This window comes from Pseudorca crassidens, chromosome 19 (assembly GCF_039906515.1).
Source record: "Pseudorca crassidens isolate mPseCra1 chromosome 19, mPseCra1.hap1, whole genome shotgun sequence".
Lineage (NCBI taxonomy): Eukaryota > Metazoa > Chordata > Mammalia > Artiodactyla > Delphinidae > Pseudorca > Pseudorca crassidens.
Window position 1 is genome coordinate 5,023,631 of NC_090314.1, and position 19,734 is coordinate 5,043,364.

Consider the following 19,734-nt stretch of genomic DNA (forward strand, 5'->3'; position numbering starts at 1 on the left):
CCTGCTGGTACCATCTTGAAATTCAGAGTAGTTTTTGAACGAGGGGCTAACTTGGCATTGGTCCCTATGAATTACAGAGCCAGTCCTGCCTGGAGAATCCTTTCTAGAAGACACCACGTCCCTGTTTGCATTTTCATCACTCAGTCCAAAAAGTGTATCTGTGTATCTCCATCTGTATCTGTTGTGTAGTTTTTTAAATAATTTTACTGGAGTGTAGTTGATTTAAAATGTCGTGTTGGTTTCAGGTGCACAGCACAGTGAGTCAGTGTCTGTTGTGCATTTGTACGTGACACTGATGTGAGGATTGTACTGGAGAGCGTGGTGACCCGTCGGGTCTCTCCTCCTCACACGGGCGATTCTGTTGTCCCCACAGATCTTCTGAAGGGAAGGGCCGAGGACCTGAGACCAGACCCTTATCTCCGCAAGAGCCCCTCGCTCGAGTCCCTGAGCAGACCTCCTTCTCTGGGCTTCGGGGGCTCCAGGCTGCTGGGCGCTCCCACCGGGGGCTGGAAGCCACAAAGCAAACTCAGGTATCCATCAGAGCCTGTTATGTCTCCTGCCTTTGCAGTGTCACACCAGCAATTCTGACTGCTGACGAGGTTCCGGCCGAACTGCCTTCCTTTTGTCCTTTCACACTCCTAAATACCACTTCTCCATCTGTGTCAACCCTTCCCTGAGGTTGCAGCTCACCACCCGGTATCCGGGACACCCCCTTTTCTGCCTTTGGGGTCTGACACCCATTTGGTGTTTAATTTACCGTTGCATAGTGTGTGTGCCGTGGTCCCCGTTTGGGCTGTAATTTAGTGGACAGTAAATACTCCATCTTAACACTTTAATCTCTTTCTCAGCCCCTTGTATTGTGCCACACTGAGCCTTTCAGTAACTATTGACGCATAGGCAGGTAGATGAGCACACAACGGGCTGCTTTAGAAGCGATGGCTTTTCAACATACGTTAGAACTACCATTATGAGTATTATGACAGGATTTTATATAAGTCTGAATACCTCAGGCCAGCTCCTGTCATATCTTTGGGTGTGGCCTATATTTGGACCCAAATAGATGAGGTCATATCTTTCAGATAAAGCCCCAGATATTACATTTCTGTCATGTTTATGTGCAAGAGATTTAAGTAATCAAAACAGGCTTTAAGTACCAGAATTAGTGCTATTCTGAAATTTCTCTTTTCTTTATGCCAGAAATGTATATAGACAGGCTGTGTGTATGTTAGTATGCTATTTATATTATACATTCATCATGAAAGGTTACATTAGTGAAGCTAATTTGTTGTTTCATTTTTATATTCATGTTACTGAGACAAAACAATAATAGAATAGAAATTATTTACTTTGGAAATTCTCGTATTATTATTATTGCAATCATATCTAGTTAACTTTATAATTTTAAAGAAAACTGGTAAATGTTTTATTTGTTTATGCAGAAACTCTTTTCCAAGCCTTCCCTCAGTCTTCTCTGATTTGTCAGGCCTAGAAACTTGGCTGACAAATTCGATGAGTTAAGTGATGAATTAAGACCAGGCATAGTCAAAACAGGCAAAATCCCCATAACTTCATCCTTAACGGTGATTCTGACCACAGAAACTCATGGACTCCAATTTACACATATGCTGGGTACACGGGAGAGAAATCACCTGAGGTCCAGAAGTGTCCCGTTACTGTTTTAAAAGTCATTGTAATTAAATAGTGGATGGATACAAAAGAAGAATAATAAAATATGTCTAAGGCATGAAGAATTAACAGTACAATGGAGATGCACCTGGGTACTTACCTTCTAGTTTAAGGAAAAGAAAATCATTACTTTTGAAATTTCCTATCAGCCGCTTCATTGGTATCACCTCCCTGCCCCCCATTCTGAACTTGCCTTGCTTTTCGTTATACTGTCACCATGTATGTTTGTACCTCTAGCAGTATAAACTATATTATTTAAATTATGTGTTTAACATTTTGTATTCATGGAAACATCTTGTGTTTATTTCCGTTTTTTTAAATTCAAAATTGTTCCTGTGATTCACTCACGTTATTGCATACATCTGAAACCCTTTAGTCTTTATTGGTATATAGTATCCCCTTGTATGAATATACCACAGTTTATCCATTTCCTGATGAGGTACATTTGCTTGTTTCCAATTTTTTGCTCTTATAAAAAATGCTGCTATGAACATTCTTGTATATATGCCCTGATGCTATATACATCGGGGAGGAAATCCTATTACTCTTTTCTAAAAAATTGAGGTATAGTTGATTTACAATATTATATATGTTTCAGGTGTACAGCATAGTGATTCACACTTTTTAAAGGTTATACTCCATTTATGGTTCTTATAAAATATTGGCCATATTCCCTGTGCTGTACGATATATGCTTGTAGATTATTTATTTTACACGCGGTAGTTTGTACCTCTTAATCCCCCCACCCTCATATCGGCCCCCCTCCACTGGTAAACACTAGTTTGTTCTCTATATTTGTGAGTCTGTTTTGTTCTATTCACTAGTTTGTTTTATTTTTAGGTCCCACATATAAATCCTATCCTAGAGTATTTGTCTGTTGCTCTTAAATTGTTGCTACAGGTGCCGCTCCAGACGTGCACCACCTCCTGTTCTCCCTCTACTCCTAGCGGTGTAGGGAAATAGAATACTGTTCCACATGCTATAGGAATGCAGTTCTCATTCCATGATATTCGTCATGAAAGACACTGTGTGATCTTTAGTCCCTCTTTAGTATTTGGATAATTTTAGGTCGCATACGAAGTATAGGTGTCTATAGAAAACTGAGGCTGGGGCACCTAAACTCTTGCTCTTGGAATGATATGGTATTAATTAGTGAAATCACTTCCTTTGGCTAAACAGGTGCTCAGAATTGAGTTCCTGCACCATAAACTGAGGAGTATGAGTGTCACCTTCAGAGTATCAGGTCCCCCCCCCGCCATTTTGAGTCAGTTTTACCGATTTTGTTTTTCATCTCCATTCCCATCACTTCCCCGTAAGTAGCCAATCTGGTGTTTTTAAAATGCCCTTCCAATCTACCTTTTATTTGTTACATGGAAATAGGTGTAGCCTTGAAGCATGCAGAGTGTTTTTCTATAGGTGTCTTTAATTAAAATGATACTGTACATAAGTATTGATACATAAATTAAAGGCTAGAAGGATGGAGCAGCAGATAGATTAGAAAGAAAAAAAAAAAACCTCCTCAGACTTCTGAAAGCCAAGAAGCACAATTTACTTTCTCTTTCATACCATGAGACTTAATGAAAATGTATTGTTGACGGGACCAATTGGGTGGTTTCTTTAGAGTCTCACTGGATAGACCTCGACTTCTGCTTTCCTAATCTAGTTAGTTGTTTCCTACGTATTTGTGGGTTTTAAAAGTTAGCATCTTCTCTGTACTGTGTGCTCTCCTTTCTAACTAGCGTGGAAAGAAGAGACCCCCTGGCTGCCTTGGCCCGGGAATACGGTGGCTCCAAGCGCAACGCTCTCCTGAGGTGGTGCCAGAAGAAGACGGAGGGCTACGCGGTAAGGGGCGGCGGCGGCCAGCGCCCAGCGGCTCGGGGGGGCGGGGTCCTGTGTCCTGCGTGTGTACTGGCCGGGCTGGGCCACTGTGCCTGTCACTGTCGGCTTCTGTTCTCACAGGCGGGGTTGCCAGGGAGGGAGATGTCTGTGCGGCCCCAAGGGCCCCGTCGGAGAGGCGGGCGGGACTGAAGGCCCGTCTGTACTCCCAGCAGACGTGACCTCAGTGCAGGCCTGCGTCTCTTGCGGGAGGGGGCCCTTTCCTTTGCTCAGAGGAGGTATAAACCCCCAAGCAGGGCGCCCGACAGGCTGCTCAGCCCGAGCAGACAGCTTTCGCTAAATCATCTTCCCAAAGAGGGAGCCGTTTCCTAATTCACATAAAGTCCCCACATGGTGGACCTTCAACTTCTTCTGTTACTTTAGGAGTTGCTTGCATTTAGTAGAAGAGTTTCGGTTTGCTGGGACAGTTTTTGTTTTCCGTGAAGTTTAAACAAGGAAGTAATACCTGATATAAGTTTAAGTTTTTTTATTATGAAATTTCATATACAAAGACAAAAGCGTGTCAAGCGTGAATCATAGTTTCATGAATCATTGTCAAGTGAAAACCCACGGAGTCGCCCCCAGAAACGGCACTGCCGTCCTTCAAACCCTTTGTGTGATTTTCCTGTCATAGCCCCTCACGACTCCCACAGGTACCTTTGTCCTCAATTCGGTTCCTGATGGCTTTCTCCAAAAGTGTGTATCCCTAAATGCCACGTCCGTTTTGCCCACATTTGAACTTTATGTAAATGGAAGTTAAAAACTGTAGTATTTCCACCTGTCTTTTTAAGTTAAGTTACTGAGATTTATCCACGTTGCTGCCTATAACTGTAAGTCTGTTCATTTTCTTCAACCCATCAGTAACCTATTGTATGATCCCACCATTATTCATTTATCCCTTCTGCTGTTGATGGGCAGGTGAGTTACTTCCATTCTGGGGCTGTCATAAATCCTGCTGGTATGTTCTTGTACTCCTCTTGGAACACACACGTGCTCATTCCTTCTGGATCTATACCTAGAAATGGAACGGCTGGGCCACAGGATGTGCGTGTGTTCAAGTGTGGTAGATTGTGCCAGCCAGATTCCCGAAGCAGTTGGACGGTTTACCTCCCACCAACGATTTATGAAATTTCTGTTTTCTCTACCTTCTCCCCAGCACTTGCTGTTGTCAGTCTTTTTGCTCCTGGTCATTTGGACGCATGTGACGTGGGGTCTCACTGTGGTTGTGACTTGGCGTTTCCCTGCTGGAGGATGAGGTTGAGCTCCTTTTCATGTGCTCACTGGACATCTGTCTGGGCTGTCTGTCTTGGGACACCTGCTCAGGCCTTTTGCCCATTTTTAGAAGCAGACTGTCTTTCTTTCCTTATTGCTTCCCGGAGTTCTTTATATATTCTGCATACAAGTCCTTTGTCAAATAGACAGATATCCTCTCCCAGGGTGGTTGCATTTTCACTCTTCTGTTGAACAAAGTTCTTCATTTCAGTTAAGTATAATTTATCAGTCTCTGATGATTAGTGCATTTTGTTTCTGTTTAAGGAAGCTTTGACTATTCCACAGTCATGAAAACATCTTCTTACGTTTTCTTATGGAAGTTGGATTGTTTTACCTTCCCGTTAAAGAGACGCCCTCTTTAAAACGGCCAACTTCTCCACTCTCCTTATTCAGACCCAGCCTCCCGTGCCTTTACCCCGTTTTTCTAAAAATTCTGAAGCCGCCGGCACCACGACTCTCCTTCCCCAACCTCCGGCTTTTAAGGGTGGCAAGAAAACAAGGCCTTGGCTGAGAGCCAGCCCCGACGGCAAGGCAGCAGCTGGGATGTCTGTGCAACAGCAGCAAGTCAAGCGTCTCAAAGTCAGACTCTGCCCGAGGAGAGAAGTGTCCCGAATATGTGACATCACCTTCTTTTCATTTTCTGTTAAAAAAGGAAAAGAAAAGGTCAGGGTAATGACCAATAATAGAGGCTCCCAAGGTCAAAGGAGTCAGAGAGGAGAGCTGGTTACAGGAGGTTTCAGGGTGAAGGAAGTAGACCTGGTAACAGAAAAGTGAAAATGGGAAGGAGTAATCAACCAGGCGCGAGGTCCAGCCATGGCCCAGCCCGTGGTCGAAGGCACTGTCATTTCCCCGATTCACAGAAGTGGGCTGAGGGACGTGCTAGAACAGGTACGAAAAGACAATTAAAATTTTCAGAAGGAATCAGCCCTTGAACGTGGAATGTCATTATTATTAGGTCACAGGGAGGGATTAGACGAGACATTTCCAGTCGTGTGAGTGAGAATGACATTTCCTGCTGTAGTGCTTTGTTTTGCTTTGTTTTTTGTGAACATTCTGAACTAGTTTTCAAAGCATCTCACATTGGATGAAACCCAAACTGATTTTGCCTGCAGAGTATCTTCCATTCATTGTTAAGTCTCCGTAAACTTGGAGAGAAATACAAATCATATGTGTCTGATTTATTTACTCTTCACAAAATATTCTCTGTCTAGACCTGTTTGTTTAAGACAGGCCTTTAAAGCTTGTTCTCTCCGACTTGGGAAGCCAAAAGTAAATTGTAGAAAACTCAGACAGTTTAAAAACCATCTTTTTAAAAACCGGTAGCCATGTAATTTTGAGTGAAAATGATTTCTTTTTACCCCACCAAAGTGTAGTGTGATGGGTTAGATCAGAACTCTCCTTATGGGACTTCCTGATGGCGCAGTGGTTAAGAATCTGCCTGCCAATACAGGGGACACGGGTTCAAGCCCTGGTCTGGGAAGATCCCACATGCCGCAGAGCAACTAAGCCCGTGCACCACAACTACCGAGCCTGCGCTCTAGAGCCCGCGTGCCACAACTGCTGAAGCCTGCGTGCCACAACTACTGAAGCTCATGTGCCTAGAGCCCATGCTCTGCAACAAGAGAAGCCACCGCAACGAAGAGTAGCCCCTGCTTGCCACAACTAGAGAAAGCCCGCGTGCAACAATGAAGACCCAAAGCAGCCAAAAAAAAAAGGGGAACTCTCCTTCTATTAATTCAGTGAATTTGTATTGAGGTGCCAGTTTGGAGCCATGTAATAACTAAGTGCTGGAAATGGAACAGACACAATCTCTGCTCCCGAGGAACTTACGTTCTCAGGGGGAACGACAGTTAATTAAAATATAAAAGGAAAATATGTACTGTATCCGCCAGTGGAATGTGCTAGGGAGAAAAATAAAGCCAGGAAGGACTGGGAATGTCGGTCCTGTGGATGCCATTTTAACACAAAGGTCGGAGAGGTGATATTTGGGGGATGGCTCAGCTCACCTGGAGAAGGCGAGGACTCGTGTTTTCATCAGTGTTTGTCTCACACCAAGTACTAGGCTCAGAGGTCATGGCCTTAGTGGTGCATCAGTTGGAGTTGAAGTAATGCGAGGTGGTTGCTTCGTTTGGTGGCGGCGAAGGTTAGAACGGCCAGCCAGACCCCCGGCTGAGCCCCCGGCCCAGCTTTCTGGTGTCTTGGGGTTGCCCCAGGATGGAGGCTGGGCAGGAGAGCCTGAGCAGACCTGCACTGTGGGGTGGGGCCCACACTCATTAAAAGGAGAAGACCCTTCCAGACGGTCTGCTCAACTCAGATTTCCTTGGATCCTCTTGGGAGAAAGTCAGACTTCGGGGAAGGCCCTGCAGCTGCCCTCAGTCTTGGGCTTGGCACTGGTTATGCCTTTAGCTGTATCCCACCCAACCCACAGAACCCCTGCTACTCCCTTTCTTCATCTGCTTTTAGTTCCCTCTTTGGGGTTATGACAAAGAGATTTCCATCTCTAAAGAACCAGGAAGTGTTCTGCAGGGGCGGAAAACCAAGATGGTGGTGGGTGGGGGGAGCAGAATTCTAAGCATGTTGCCCAGTGACCCTTGCCCTGTGGAGTTTCCCACTGTATATGTGACAAAAGGGAGATTACCTGGGTGGACCTAACACATGAACCCGTAAAAGCCGGGAGTTTTCTCTGAAGCATAAGGACCCATACCGTCGGTGGGTGTGAAGGTGGAGGGGACGCGTGGAGGGGAGCTGACAGCCAGCGAGGAGACCAGGACTTTCCAGCATGGAGGACTTGCAGCGCCGAGGTCCTGCCAACACCCAGGAAACGCCGTGGGGGCACCCAGCAGTTCTGAAGTGGACCGGCTGGTGCTGCAGGTCCTTTGTCCCTTCTGTCCCTGTCCTGATGCCCTCGGACCTCAGCTGGGCTAAGGGTGCTCGGCTTGCTTGGCCTTCTGCCGCCCTTAGCTGAGGGGCCTTGACCTGTAACAATGACGAATGTGTGGAATTCAGCCCCGATCTCGGCAAGGTCTTGGGGCCTCCCAGGAAGCAGGACAGAGGCGCAGCCACCCCGCCCTCTGCAGGTGGCCCCTTGGCTGCGTTCCCAGGGCCCAGCCATGCCCTGGACTGCGGCCAACACTGGCAATTCCATCAAGGTCATGTGGCAAATTTAAGAGGGCGAGTTCTGGCAACACCCTGAGTCAACTGGGAAGTGGATTCTGCCCCAGAGCCTCCAGGGCAGGGCCCGGCCCGGCTGACACCTTGACGTCTGAAGCAAAGAACCCAGCCCCAGCGGAGCTTGCCGGCACCTCTGACCCGCTAAACACAAGCTAACAGTAACTGGGTGTCGTTTCAGCTGCTGCAGCAACAGAATGCTGGTAGCGTGGAGTCACTGGGATCTGGACGCAGCAGAGAGAGCCCCAGGTTCTTCCTTCGGGTCAGGTTATTTACTTTTCCTACGTGATCAACCAGGGACAGACATTTCTTCTTCAGGCCACTAGTGTACCATTCATTGAACAGTCAGCTCATGCTTAAGAGGCCCAAGCTCCCCATGACTTCCAGGGAAGGATTTTTAAAGACAAAAAGAGGGAAAGGGTTGCAGGGTGTGTAATCAGCTCGAGCACATCCTTCTGATTGGCTGGAGGTGAGGTAACAGGGTGGTGTTTCAGGAATCTTAGTCATCAACCTTCTGGTTCCAACCAGTCTGGGGTCTGCATGCTGTGGTCAGCCTGTAGTCACCGTCCGCCACGTGGGTGGGGGTCTTAGTTCCTGCGGAACAACTCAGAGATACGCAGTCAGGTTGTTCTGTGTATCTCTTGGGAGGAACCTGGACTCTGTTTTCATGCTGAACTATTGTTTCTTGACCGCTTGTCCTTTCTTTCCACATTCCTTCCTTACCTAATTAGTAACTGCTTAAATCTGCTCTTTGGAGCTCAGGAAAAGCCTAGGAGACTAAAGCCTTTTTTCTACAAAAAACAGACAGGGGACATGGGGGCTTTTGTACATGGGAAGGCCCCACAGGATCCTGCGCTGTTTCAGTCCCCCCCTTTACTTTGATATACTCCTCCATCCTGAGGGGAACGGGGCAGGACATGGAAGGGAATAAGGTTTTTAGATAGAGAGGTTTATCATAAACTCCGCAGGGGAATTCGATTTTAGGGGGATCCAGTTTCAGAGGGAGTGTGTGGGTACAGGGTTTCTTTTGTAGGTGATGAAAATGTTCTGGAATTACATAGTGGTGGTAGTTGTGCAACCATGTGAGAACACTCAGAAGCTACTGAATTGTACATTTTATAAGGGTAAACTTTATGGTATGTGAATTATATCTCAGTAAAGCTATTATTTACTTTTAGGAAAGGCAGTTAGAAGAGCTTCTGTAGAGAGATCAAGGAGATGGCGGGTGAGATGTAGGTGGGGGCAGGGTAGGAAACCAGTACTTAAATTATAAATCTTATCAAACTATAACTTTAAAAAACGTATCCATGTATTACTTTGTATATTAAAAAATAATTGAGGGACTTCCCTGGTGGTACAGTGGTTAAGAATCTGCCTGCCAATGCAGGGGACATGGGTTCGAGCCCTGGTCCGGGAAGATCCCACATGCCACGGAGCAACTAAGCCCGTGCGCCACAACTACCGAGCCCATGCGCCACAACTACTGAAGCCCGTGTGCCTAGAGCCCGTGCTCTGCAGCAAGAGAAGCCACCGCAATGAGAAGCCCACGCACCGCAACGAAGAGTAGCCCCTGCTCGCCGCAACTAGAGAAAGCCCTCACGCAGCAACAAAGACCCAACACAGCCAAAGATAAATAAATAAAATAAATAAAATTTTTTTAAAATATTGAAAAGTAAAATGGAGATACGCAAGGTGTTGGTCCTCTAGTTTTTATTTGGGAGGTGGGATTCACACTTGTTCACTTTAGTATCATGATTCATAATCCAGATCTATTCTTTGTATCTATCGTTGTGTTATGACATACAGTTTGGGGGTGAAGTCTGAGGGAAAAGGCCATAAAAGTGTGTTACAGTCAACAATTAAACCAGATCCTTTCTGACAAAAACTTTAAAGTGGAAGAGCAGAACACCTAAGGAATTATAGTACAAAGAATGGGCTTGAAAATCAAACATAAACCTAAAAGGTTGATCCCACATTTTTCAGAAAAATGGGCTTCTCCAAGTGGTATACCTAAAATGTCCTTAACCCCGAATGGCACATACTATAACTCAGAATTTTCTCATTTTGGCCTGGCTCGTCTTATCTTTTCACATTTTATATCATCAAAGCTTTTGCCATTTGAAGTAGCACAGGTCTGATCCTGTTACACTAAGTAACATTTAAGTCTTGACTCAGATCAGTGTTCAGCCAACCACGGCCCGGGGGCCAAATGTGGCCCACCACGTGTTTTTCATGAATAAAGTTTTATTGGCACACGGTCACATCCGTTCATTTACATGTTGCCTATGGCTGCTTCTGTACTGCAAGAGTGGAGTTGGGTAGTTGCAAAAGAGCCCTTGCCGGGAGAAGTTGGCTGACCCCTCCCTTCGACGAAGATGCATACAAGTATCCCCCATCATTCAAATCGTATTTGGCTTTTGCATTTCAGATAGCAAGAAGCCAGTGTTCAGATGTCAAGAGATGTCAAGAGACTCACTTGAAAATGTATCTGAATCTGATCAGTTTCTGATTTTGTATTGCACGAGTTGAGCTAGCAAGGAGATAGCTGTGCTGTCACGAAGGCCCAGACATCTTTGAGCCTGTTTTTAACCTCTCAGCTAGCAGCTACGCATTCTCCTCTGTTAGAGAAAAAAGCAGTCTTTGTGTTGTCCAAAACAAACCTTATTTTGCATCTGGAAAGAACACCCACGTCGTTGTCGCCGGCGCTGTGTTTTTCTGTCTCTGCTTCCCGGACAAGCACCAGCAAGCACCTGACCAATAGCGAGCAGCCTGTGCTCCATCGGGCCACTTGGGGCTCTGTTGGTTGTTTTCTTTTTTGAGACAGGTCTCCTGAGAGCTGCGAGCACGATTCAGAGAATGTGGAATGCTTTGCTTTGTTTATCGTCATTAAAGTGGCTCTTTTCCTGCATTATAAAGATAGATGCCCAGTAGTAAACCAATGTCCTTATTGGCCTGTACTCTGTGGAGGCCCCTTTTCACCTGCTGTCTCTGCTTCTGCAGCTGTTTATAAAACACGGTGATTTGTGAAGACATTTTTCTTTTACATTAAAAAAACTTAACTATAGTTGATTTACAATGTTGTGTTAGTTTCAGGTGTACAGCTTCAGATTCTTTGCCATTACAGGTTATTACAGGATATTGAATATAGTTCACGTGCCTGCCATACAGTAAATCATTGTTTATCTATTTTATATACAGTAGTGTGCATCTATGAATCCCATACTCCTAATTTATCACCCCCCCTTCCCCTTTGGTAACCATAAATTTGTTTTCTTTGTGAGTCTGTTTCTGTTTGGTAAGTAAGTTCATTTGTATCACTTTTTTAGATTCCATGTATAAGTGATATCATATGATACTTGTCTTTCTCTGTCTGACTCCACTTTGTATGATAATCTCTAGGTCCATCTGTGTTGCCACAAGTGGCCTTATTTCCTTCTCTTTATGGCTGAGTAACATTCCGTTGTATTTATGTACCACGGCTTCTTTATCCATTCGTCTGTTGATGGACACTTAGGTTGCTTCCATGTCTTGGCTATTGTGAATAGTGTTGCTATGAACATTGGGGTGCATGTATCTTTTCTAATTAAGAGTTTTTGTCTTTTCTGGATATATGCCTAGGAGTGGGATTGCTGGATCATGTGATAACTCTACTTTTAGTTTTCTGAGGAACCTCCAGACTGTTCTGCATAGTGGCTGCACCAATTTACGTTCCCACCAACAGTGCAGGAGGGTTCCCTCTTCTCCACACCCTCTCCAGCCTTTGTTGTTTGCAGATTTTTTGATGATGGTCGTTGTGACGGGTGTGAGGTGACACCTCACGGTGGTTTTGGTCTGCATTTCTCTGATGATTATCGATGCTGAGCATCTTTTCATGGGCCTGTTGCCCGTCCGTATGTTGTGGAGATATTTTAAATGGCACCCGGCATTGCCTTACAACGTGAGGCAACAGTAGAGCTTGTCTGGAGGATAAAGATGAAGTTGTGGTAGACGTGCAGTCGACCTGTAACTCCTGCTGGTTGTATCTCGCGAGCCGGTGTGTTCAGGGGCCCCCCTTTCCTGCTCGCAGTTGTGTATGCACGCCCAGAGGGATGAAATTTTGAGCAATGAAAAGGTTTTTCTGAACAACAATATCAAATGAAGGTTGTAGATTGTGAGGTTGTGTGCACAGCAGATGGGGAGGGTCTTCCCCCACCTTCACCTACACGATCGCAAAGCAGCCCCGTGACGTCCTCTCCACTGCCGACGGGTCCGGGGAGGCACCCGATCTAAGCCAGGGGGTTCGGAACTACAGCTGAGAGAGCCGTGACTCCGATACAGCACCAGACACTGTGCAGCTGTGTTTTCATCGCTGTGCAGGAAAGAGCGGGCGTGGCGGGCCTGAGGAGGCTGTGCCCACGAGGCTGCCAGCCAGGGCGCCCGGGCCTGGCGTCTGGGGACTTGGATTTTGGGAGGGTTCCCACCGTTCCCAGAGCTGATAAGAGAGGCTCACTGTGCCTGAACAGTTGGTACAAACACTGTGGTTTATGCTGAACCTCTGCTTTCCCTCTGGGAGTTTGGAGTTTGGGTTCATACTAGGTAAAGGGCGTCTACATGATCAGCCCCCAGAAGAGAACGTTGGTGCCGAGTCCCCGGAGAGCTTCCCGTGTTCTCACGGCTTGTCGCCACGTGACTCCGCCTGGAGAGGACTCTTGGAAGCCTGCACGCCTGGACTTGAGTCCACGGGGCTCTTCCCTTTGCTGATCTTGCTTTGAGTCCTTTCTCTGTGATAAGTCTGTGCACAGATTTATCACCGTGAGTGTGACTCTGGGCTGAGTCCTGGGCACCCTCCGAGTGGTCACTGAACCTGAGGTGGAGGTGGTCTCGGAGACCCTGACGTGGCTAACTGACCAGGAAAAGAGTGGAGGACAGAGAATGGTTCAAATACACGGGGAGATGGCCAGATAATACGACAGAATGAGACACCTTGAGTGTCCTGGTTCCAGCATCTCAAGGCTCAGTAGCATCCTTTTTGGGTACCGTTGGCTTCTGTGAGACACTAACATCTTTAGGACAGATTTCCCCTTTTCTTAAAACAGTTCCAGTTGGGTTCTGTTGCTTAACAGTTCTAGCTCATACAAAAGGATCATAACTGATCTTCTCTTTACTTCTGTGTTTTCTGAATATTTTACGCTAAGCATTTGTTCCTTTTATTATTAGAAAAAATGGTGCTGTTTGCTTTATTCCTTATTTGTGTTTTTTCAATTTAAAAAATCATAATTCTTTGGGAGAAAATAAAATAATTGTGTATAAACAGTGACATAGGGACTCCCCTGGTGGCGCAGTGGTTTAGAATCCGCCTGCCAATGCAGGGGACACGAGTTCGAGCCCTGGTCCGGGAAGATCTCACATGCTGCGGAGCAACTAAGCCCGCAAGCCACAACTACTGAGCCTGCGCTCTAGAGCCTGAGAGCCACAACTGCTGAGCCTGTGTGCCACAACTACTGAAGCAGCCTGTGCTTAGAGCCCGTGCTCCGCAGCAAGAGCAGCCACCACAATGAGAAGCCCGCGCACAGCAACAAAGAGTAGCCCCTGCTTGCTGCAAGTAGAAGAAGGACGGGCGCAGCAACAATGACCAAGTGCAACCAAAAATCAATCAATCAATCAATTTATAAATAAATAGTGACAACTCCTAGCCCATTGCTAATTCTACCCTTTAAAAATGTTTTTTATAACAATTGGGTATTTTTCTTTTCTTTCTTTTTTTTTTTTTTTTTTTTTTTTGCGGTACGCGGGCCTCTCACTGTTGTGGCCTCTCCCATTGCGGAGCACAGGCTCCAGACTCACAGGCTCAGCAGCCATGGCTCACGGGCCCAGCCGCTCCGCGGCATGTGGGATCTTCCCAGACCGGGGCACAAACCCGTGTCCCCCGCATCGGCAGGCGGACTCTCAACCACTGCGCCACCAGGGAAGCCCCTCTTTATTTATTTTTTTTTAAATAAATTTATTTCTTTATTTTTGGCTGCATCGGGTCTTTCTTGGCGGTGCGCAGTCTTCTCATTGTGGTGGCTTCTCTTGTTGCAGAGCACGGGCTCTAGGCGCACGGGCTTCAGTAGTTGTGGCACGCAGGCTCGGTAGTTGTAGCTTGCGGGCTCTGGAGCGCAGGCTCAGGAGTTGTGGCTCATGGGTTTAGTTGCTCCGCGGCATGTGGGATCTTCCCGGACCGGGGCTCGAACCCGTGTCCCCTGCCTTGTCAGGCGGATTCTTAACCACTGTGCCACCAGGGAAGTCCCTGGGTATTTTTCTTTAAATCAAGGTTTCTCAGCTTTCACCCTGCTGATACTTTGGGCCAGATCGTTCTTCCTTGTGGGGGCTGCCCTATGCCTTGTAGGATTACAGCAGCATCCCTGGCCTCTACCCACTAGATGCCATGGCATTCTCCTGGTGGTGACAACCAAAAATGTCTCCAGACACTGGCAGATGTCCCCAGCCAGGAGAGGGAGGGGACAAGGTTGCCCCTGGTTGAGAACCGCTGCTTTAAATATACAACTGTGTGTATAAAAGCTTAACTCCACAAACATGAGGTCGTATATTGATCTGTGATGAACGTTTCAGTTGATGTCTGTGCTCGTCTCTCTGTTGGTGCATTTAGAGCCACTTTATTATGTTTCACACCTGCACAGGTTTTCACGGTGTGCATCACCATACTTTATCTGGTCTCCTATTAATGAACCGTTAGGTTGCTTGTTACTTTACGTTTGACTTTCTCAGGGTGCTTTGCTACAGACCACTGAATCCACTCCAGGTGTTTTAAGCAGGAAGAGGTTTGTTTAGTAAGGGTATACTTGGCTCACGGAATTGTTGGGAGTATCAAAGACACATACTCCAGGCTGAAATTCCAGAAACACTGGGCTGGCCAAAAAGTTCGTTCGGGCATTTCAGAACCGCTTGCTAGACACCCGGACGAACTTTTTGGCCAGCCTGATAACTCCCAAATTGTACGGGTCAGAACTGACCTGCCAGGGGAGCTGCATCCGTGATTACTGGAGCTGTGGGCTCCAGAATCAGACCGCCTCTGCTATGGGGTGGACGCCGCAGCCTTGCCTCTTTCCTCGTGTGACTCAGCTCTGAATCCGTCTCATGCAAGTGCCTCTGATTGACAGAACCCAAATCACATGCTGAACCCAGGCTGCATGTGTGCCTTGGAGATGTACTTTTCAACTTCGGAGTTCCTTGAAAGGGGTTAGATGACCGTTGATTAAAGTAATCCATAATATCTGTCCTACCACCACCCCTAGAAATGCTGCCAAGGGAACAGCAGCAAAAGTGGGCAGTTAGGAAATCCAAGACTCCATCCCTCTACAAAAGCAAGAAGTAAGGTGGCAAAACTGTCAGGACCGACCTTTTCAGAACTCTGAAATCTAATCAAAAACTTACAGCAACCGGGGGGGATACGTAATAGGTGAAGGGGGAAAATCACCGGCAGAATTCCAGGCAGAGAGCTTCCCCTGCTAGCGTCCCCCGCACCCCCAGCTCAGTGATAACTGTGAAGATGGAGGCCACTGTTCCTTGGGCAGCTCGCTAGTACCAGAGGGCGCCAAACAGACCTTGCTCTCCGAGGACTGTGGTTGTGCGTTTTGACCTGTTGATGGTTCCTTAAAGATAGGGTGGCTTCCCAGGTACAAGCGTTTGAAGGCAGAGGTATTCTGCCTCCCAGGTCGAGGGGTGGACGGGTGGTTGAAGCAGAGGCGGCAGCCTGAGCAGCCCGACAGGAGAGCCTGGGGAGGGAGGTATGTGAGGACGGGGCTGTGAAAAGTCCCCGTGTATCCCGAGAATCTAGAAGCTCAGGAAGGACCTGAAAAGGCCTGAGCTCTGACCTTTGGCTGACCTTCAGGCTCCGCACAGGGAGGAGGGGAAGGCTGAGCCCTAAGCGGCTGCAGGCGAGTCCCTCCCAGAGCCGCCCTGCAGAGACTGGGGAGGTCTCCCGGCGTTTGAGGGAATCTCTGTCCAGTCACTAGCTGGTCACTGATCTAACAGAGCGGAGACTGCAGTGACTCGCTCGGAAAAGAATACAGACTCTGCAAAACTAGTTCAGAGAAGTCCCTACACAAACAGGCACCACCGCAAATGGTAACAACAAACCCTGCGGAGGGAGAGACTCTGACTTCCCGAGTTGCCACACGGTCATGCTCTGAATGCCAGTTTGCAGCAGAAAGTTACAGGTACGTAGAAAACCAAGACAGTTTGGCACCATGCACAAGGGGAAAAAAATACAGGAACTGTCCCTGAGGAGGCCCAGACACTCCACTTACTGACAAAGACTTTAAACCAACTGCCTTCAATACACTCAGCTCACGGAGGCCCCGGCCAAAAAACGAAAGGAAATCAAGGAAGGGATTCATGAACAAAATGGGAAAATCAGCAAAGAGATAGGGAGTATAAAAAGGGACCAAACAAATCCTGCAGCTGAGAAGGATTAGAACTGAAGTGAAAAATTTGAAAAGTGTTGGCAAAGATGTGAAGAGATTGTGCCCCTCGCACCGCTGGTGGGAAGGTAAAATGGTGCAGCTGCTGTGTCTTTCGGAATTTACCTTCCCATTGCTAAATAGCACACGTATACCGCTGTTTCTTGTTTCTTATTTTAGATGTTGTGTCTTGACCTCCTCCTGTGAAAGATGAGGGTTTATATTTTTCACCACTCCCCATACTTCCTGTCTTCCCATTCTACCCAGTGTGGTTGTGGGTGTTTGGCGTTTACGTTAAAATGATATAAATGTTATCTGTGGGTAAGCCATGTCATAGTATACATTACATTTTCTTTTCTGCATAATCTTTTGTTTTACTTGTATTTTTAATCATCTTTGTGTTTCTTTGTTTACTTTAGTTTTCTATATGATTATCACTAATTCAATCCAAACCCTCATGGAATATCTCCTTACATCATACATGTGAGGGATTCCACTAGTTTCCCCCTGAGGAATCTTTCCTGAGCTTTCTGACCTCCTCTATCCTGGCTTGTCCTCTGTGCCTGGTGCCCAGCCGTCAAACCGTTTCACTGTTGTATTTCTTTTCTTTTCTTTTCTTTTTCCTGCTTTAGTCACCTTTATTCAGCACAGTAATGAAAGTCCCAGCCAGAGCAATTAGGCAAGATAAATAAATTAAAAGGCATTCAAATTGAAAAGGAACAAACAAAACTATTCACAAGTTACATGATCTTATACATAGAAAACCCCAAAGAATCTACAAGTTGCAGGGTACAAGATCAACACACAAAAATCAGCTGTAGTCGTATATATTCACAATCAACAATCTGAAGATGAAATTTAAGAAAACAGGCCTTTTCTGGCAGAAATGGAAAAGCTGATCCTAAAATTCACATGGAATTGCAAGGAGTCCTGAAAACCCAAAACAGTGTTGAAAAAGAAGAACAAAATAGTGATGACTTTTGTGTGATGGTTACACAAAATAATGAATGTACTTAATGCACCTGAACTGTATTCTTTAAAATGGTAACACTGTAAATTTTATGTAATTTCTTCCACTATAAAAAATTCAGTATGACATCTATGTGAAAAAATTTTTAAATGGTTACAGCCTTTTCTGTAAAAAAATAAGGCAAGAAAAAAATGAGAAGCAGTTCAGGCATGAAATAATATGAACAGTATAATGGCATTAACTCCAGCCTAGAGTCAAACCCCGCTTATGATATGGTCTTGGATAATCTCTAGGCCTCAATTTCCTCATCTGTGAAATGGATCTCTAGGCCTCCATTTCCTCATCTGTGACATGGAGATAATTATTATCCCTACCTTAAAAGATCAGGAGGATTCAATGAAATAATGCAAATAAATCACTGAACACTGAGACTAATACAGAATAAAGGCTTAATAAATGCTAGCTGTCCTAATTGCAGAACTGTATTTATGGTTACAGTTATGTAAGATGTATGCTCTTGATGTGAAGGTCTCCTCCAGCTGCTATTTCCTGATCTAGTTGATGGGATACACAGTGTGTACACTTTATAAACAATCAGCCTGCCCATTTATGATCTGTACCCCCTTTTGCGTATATGTTTTACTTCAGAAAAAGTTTAATTGAAAAAGAAAGGTGATTGCACATCATTGTGAATGCACTTAATGCCACTGAACTGTACACTTAAAATGGTTAAAATGGCAAATTTTACATTATGTAGATTTTACCAAAATTTTTTAAAAGGAAGAAAAAGGACAGAAAGGTGACTGTGGTGATGGTGTAGAGAATAGATGGGGCAGAGGAGAGATGAGTGGGAGACCTACGGGATGCTCAGGTGTCGCTGTTATATTTCTGCCTCCCCCCCTTTTTTTGATCTTTGGGGTCCCATACCCTATTTTTTTTTCTTGTTTTGGTTCCTCCAGTATCTTCTGAACAAGAGTTCATAGAAGGTAAAATTTTATGACCTTGCATCTTTATTTTACTCTGACACTTGATGGTTTCGTTGGGTATAAAATTTTAGGTCATAAAATATTTTCCTTCATAATTTTGTAGATGTCACTCCATTGTCTTCTAGTTTCCAGTGTTGCAATGAGAACAAAATAATTCCAATCCTTTGTAATTTTTCCTCTCCAGAAGCTTGTAGGAGCTTCTGTCCCCCAGTATTCTACCATTTCAGGGTCATCTGCCTTGATGTGTATCTTTTTTTTTTTTTTTTTTTTTTTTGCTGTCATACTGGACACTCATTGCACCTTTTCAATAAGGTAATGCATGTATTTATTTTCTTGAATTATTTCTTTGGTAATTTCTTCATCTCTGTTTTCTTTTTCTCAAATTCCTCCTAACCTGGATCCCCCATTATCCTATCTTTTTTACCTTTTTTTCCATCTGTTTTACAGTTTTGTTTTTCTAAGACTTCTTTAACTTAGTCTCCCAAAATCTATTAAATGTTTCATTTCTGCTATCATATTTTTTGCATCCTTTCAGTTTATTTTAATCTTTAACTGTAGTAAAACACATATAACATAAGATTTTAGCATCTTAACCATCTTAAAGTGTACAATTCAGTATTAAGTACATTTCCACTGTTTTGCAGCCATCACCACCATCCATCTCCAGAACCTTTTTATGTTCCCAAACTAAAACCCTGTCTCCATTAAACACTAACTACCCGTCCCCCAGCCCCCCGGCACCCACCCTTCTACTACTGTCTGTCTCTATGAATTTGATGACTCCAGGGACCTCACACAAGTGAAATCATACTGTGTTTGTCCTTCTGTGTCTGGTTCATTCTACATGATAATGTGGGCATAATGTCCTCAAGGGTCATCCATGTAGCACGTGTCAGGATTTCCTTCTTTTGTAAGGCTGAGTAATATTCCTTTTACGTGTGTGTGCTATCGTGTTTTTAAGTCTTAGGGGTTCTTTTTTTTGGACCCTGAATTTTTTATAGCATCCTATTCTTTTTTCACACATGTAATATCATCTATTAATCTTGCCGAGAATAATAGGTTGTTTTTATTCCCAAATCTTCCCCCTCCCTAGATTTTCCTACAGATTCCTTTGTTGTGTTGGTATCGCCGGGTCTCTGTTCTTGCTGGAGGCTTTAGCGGAAGCCAGGTGGTCTTGATGAGTGTGGGGCTCTGCAGAGCTGACTGGCAGCTCCTGGCTTGTGACTGAGGCTGTCACTGTGGAGTGCTGTGCTCGTGCCATGCCCTTGACAGACTCCTGGTGTTGGTGTCTGGGGCTGGTCAGATTCCCCAGAGAAGGACCTTCCGGTCTCCTGCC

General features: G+C 45.4%; 1 protein-coding gene and 1 long non-coding RNA gene across 6 annotated transcripts in view; one reads left to right on the plus strand and one right to left on the minus strand.

Moving 5' to 3' along the window:
* Window positions 1-19,734, minus strand: part of LOC137212254 (uncharacterized) — a 317,962-nt gene that overhangs the window by 272,943 nt on the left and 25,285 nt on the right. The window lies entirely within an intron of this gene.
* SPECC1 (sperm antigen with calponin homology and coiled-coil domains 1) overlaps window positions 1-19,734 on the plus strand; it is a 246,070-nt gene that overhangs the window by 190,221 nt on the left and 36,115 nt on the right. For all 5 annotated transcript variants that reach the window (XM_067715414.1, XM_067715412.1, XM_067715413.1 and 2 more), the window contains 2 exons: window positions 374-530; window positions 3,426-3,528. In XM_067715414.1, the coding sequence (XP_067571515.1) occupies window positions 374-530; window positions 3,426-3,528 (260 nt within the window). The remainder of the gene's footprint in view (window positions 1-373; window positions 531-3,425; window positions 3,529-19,734) is intronic.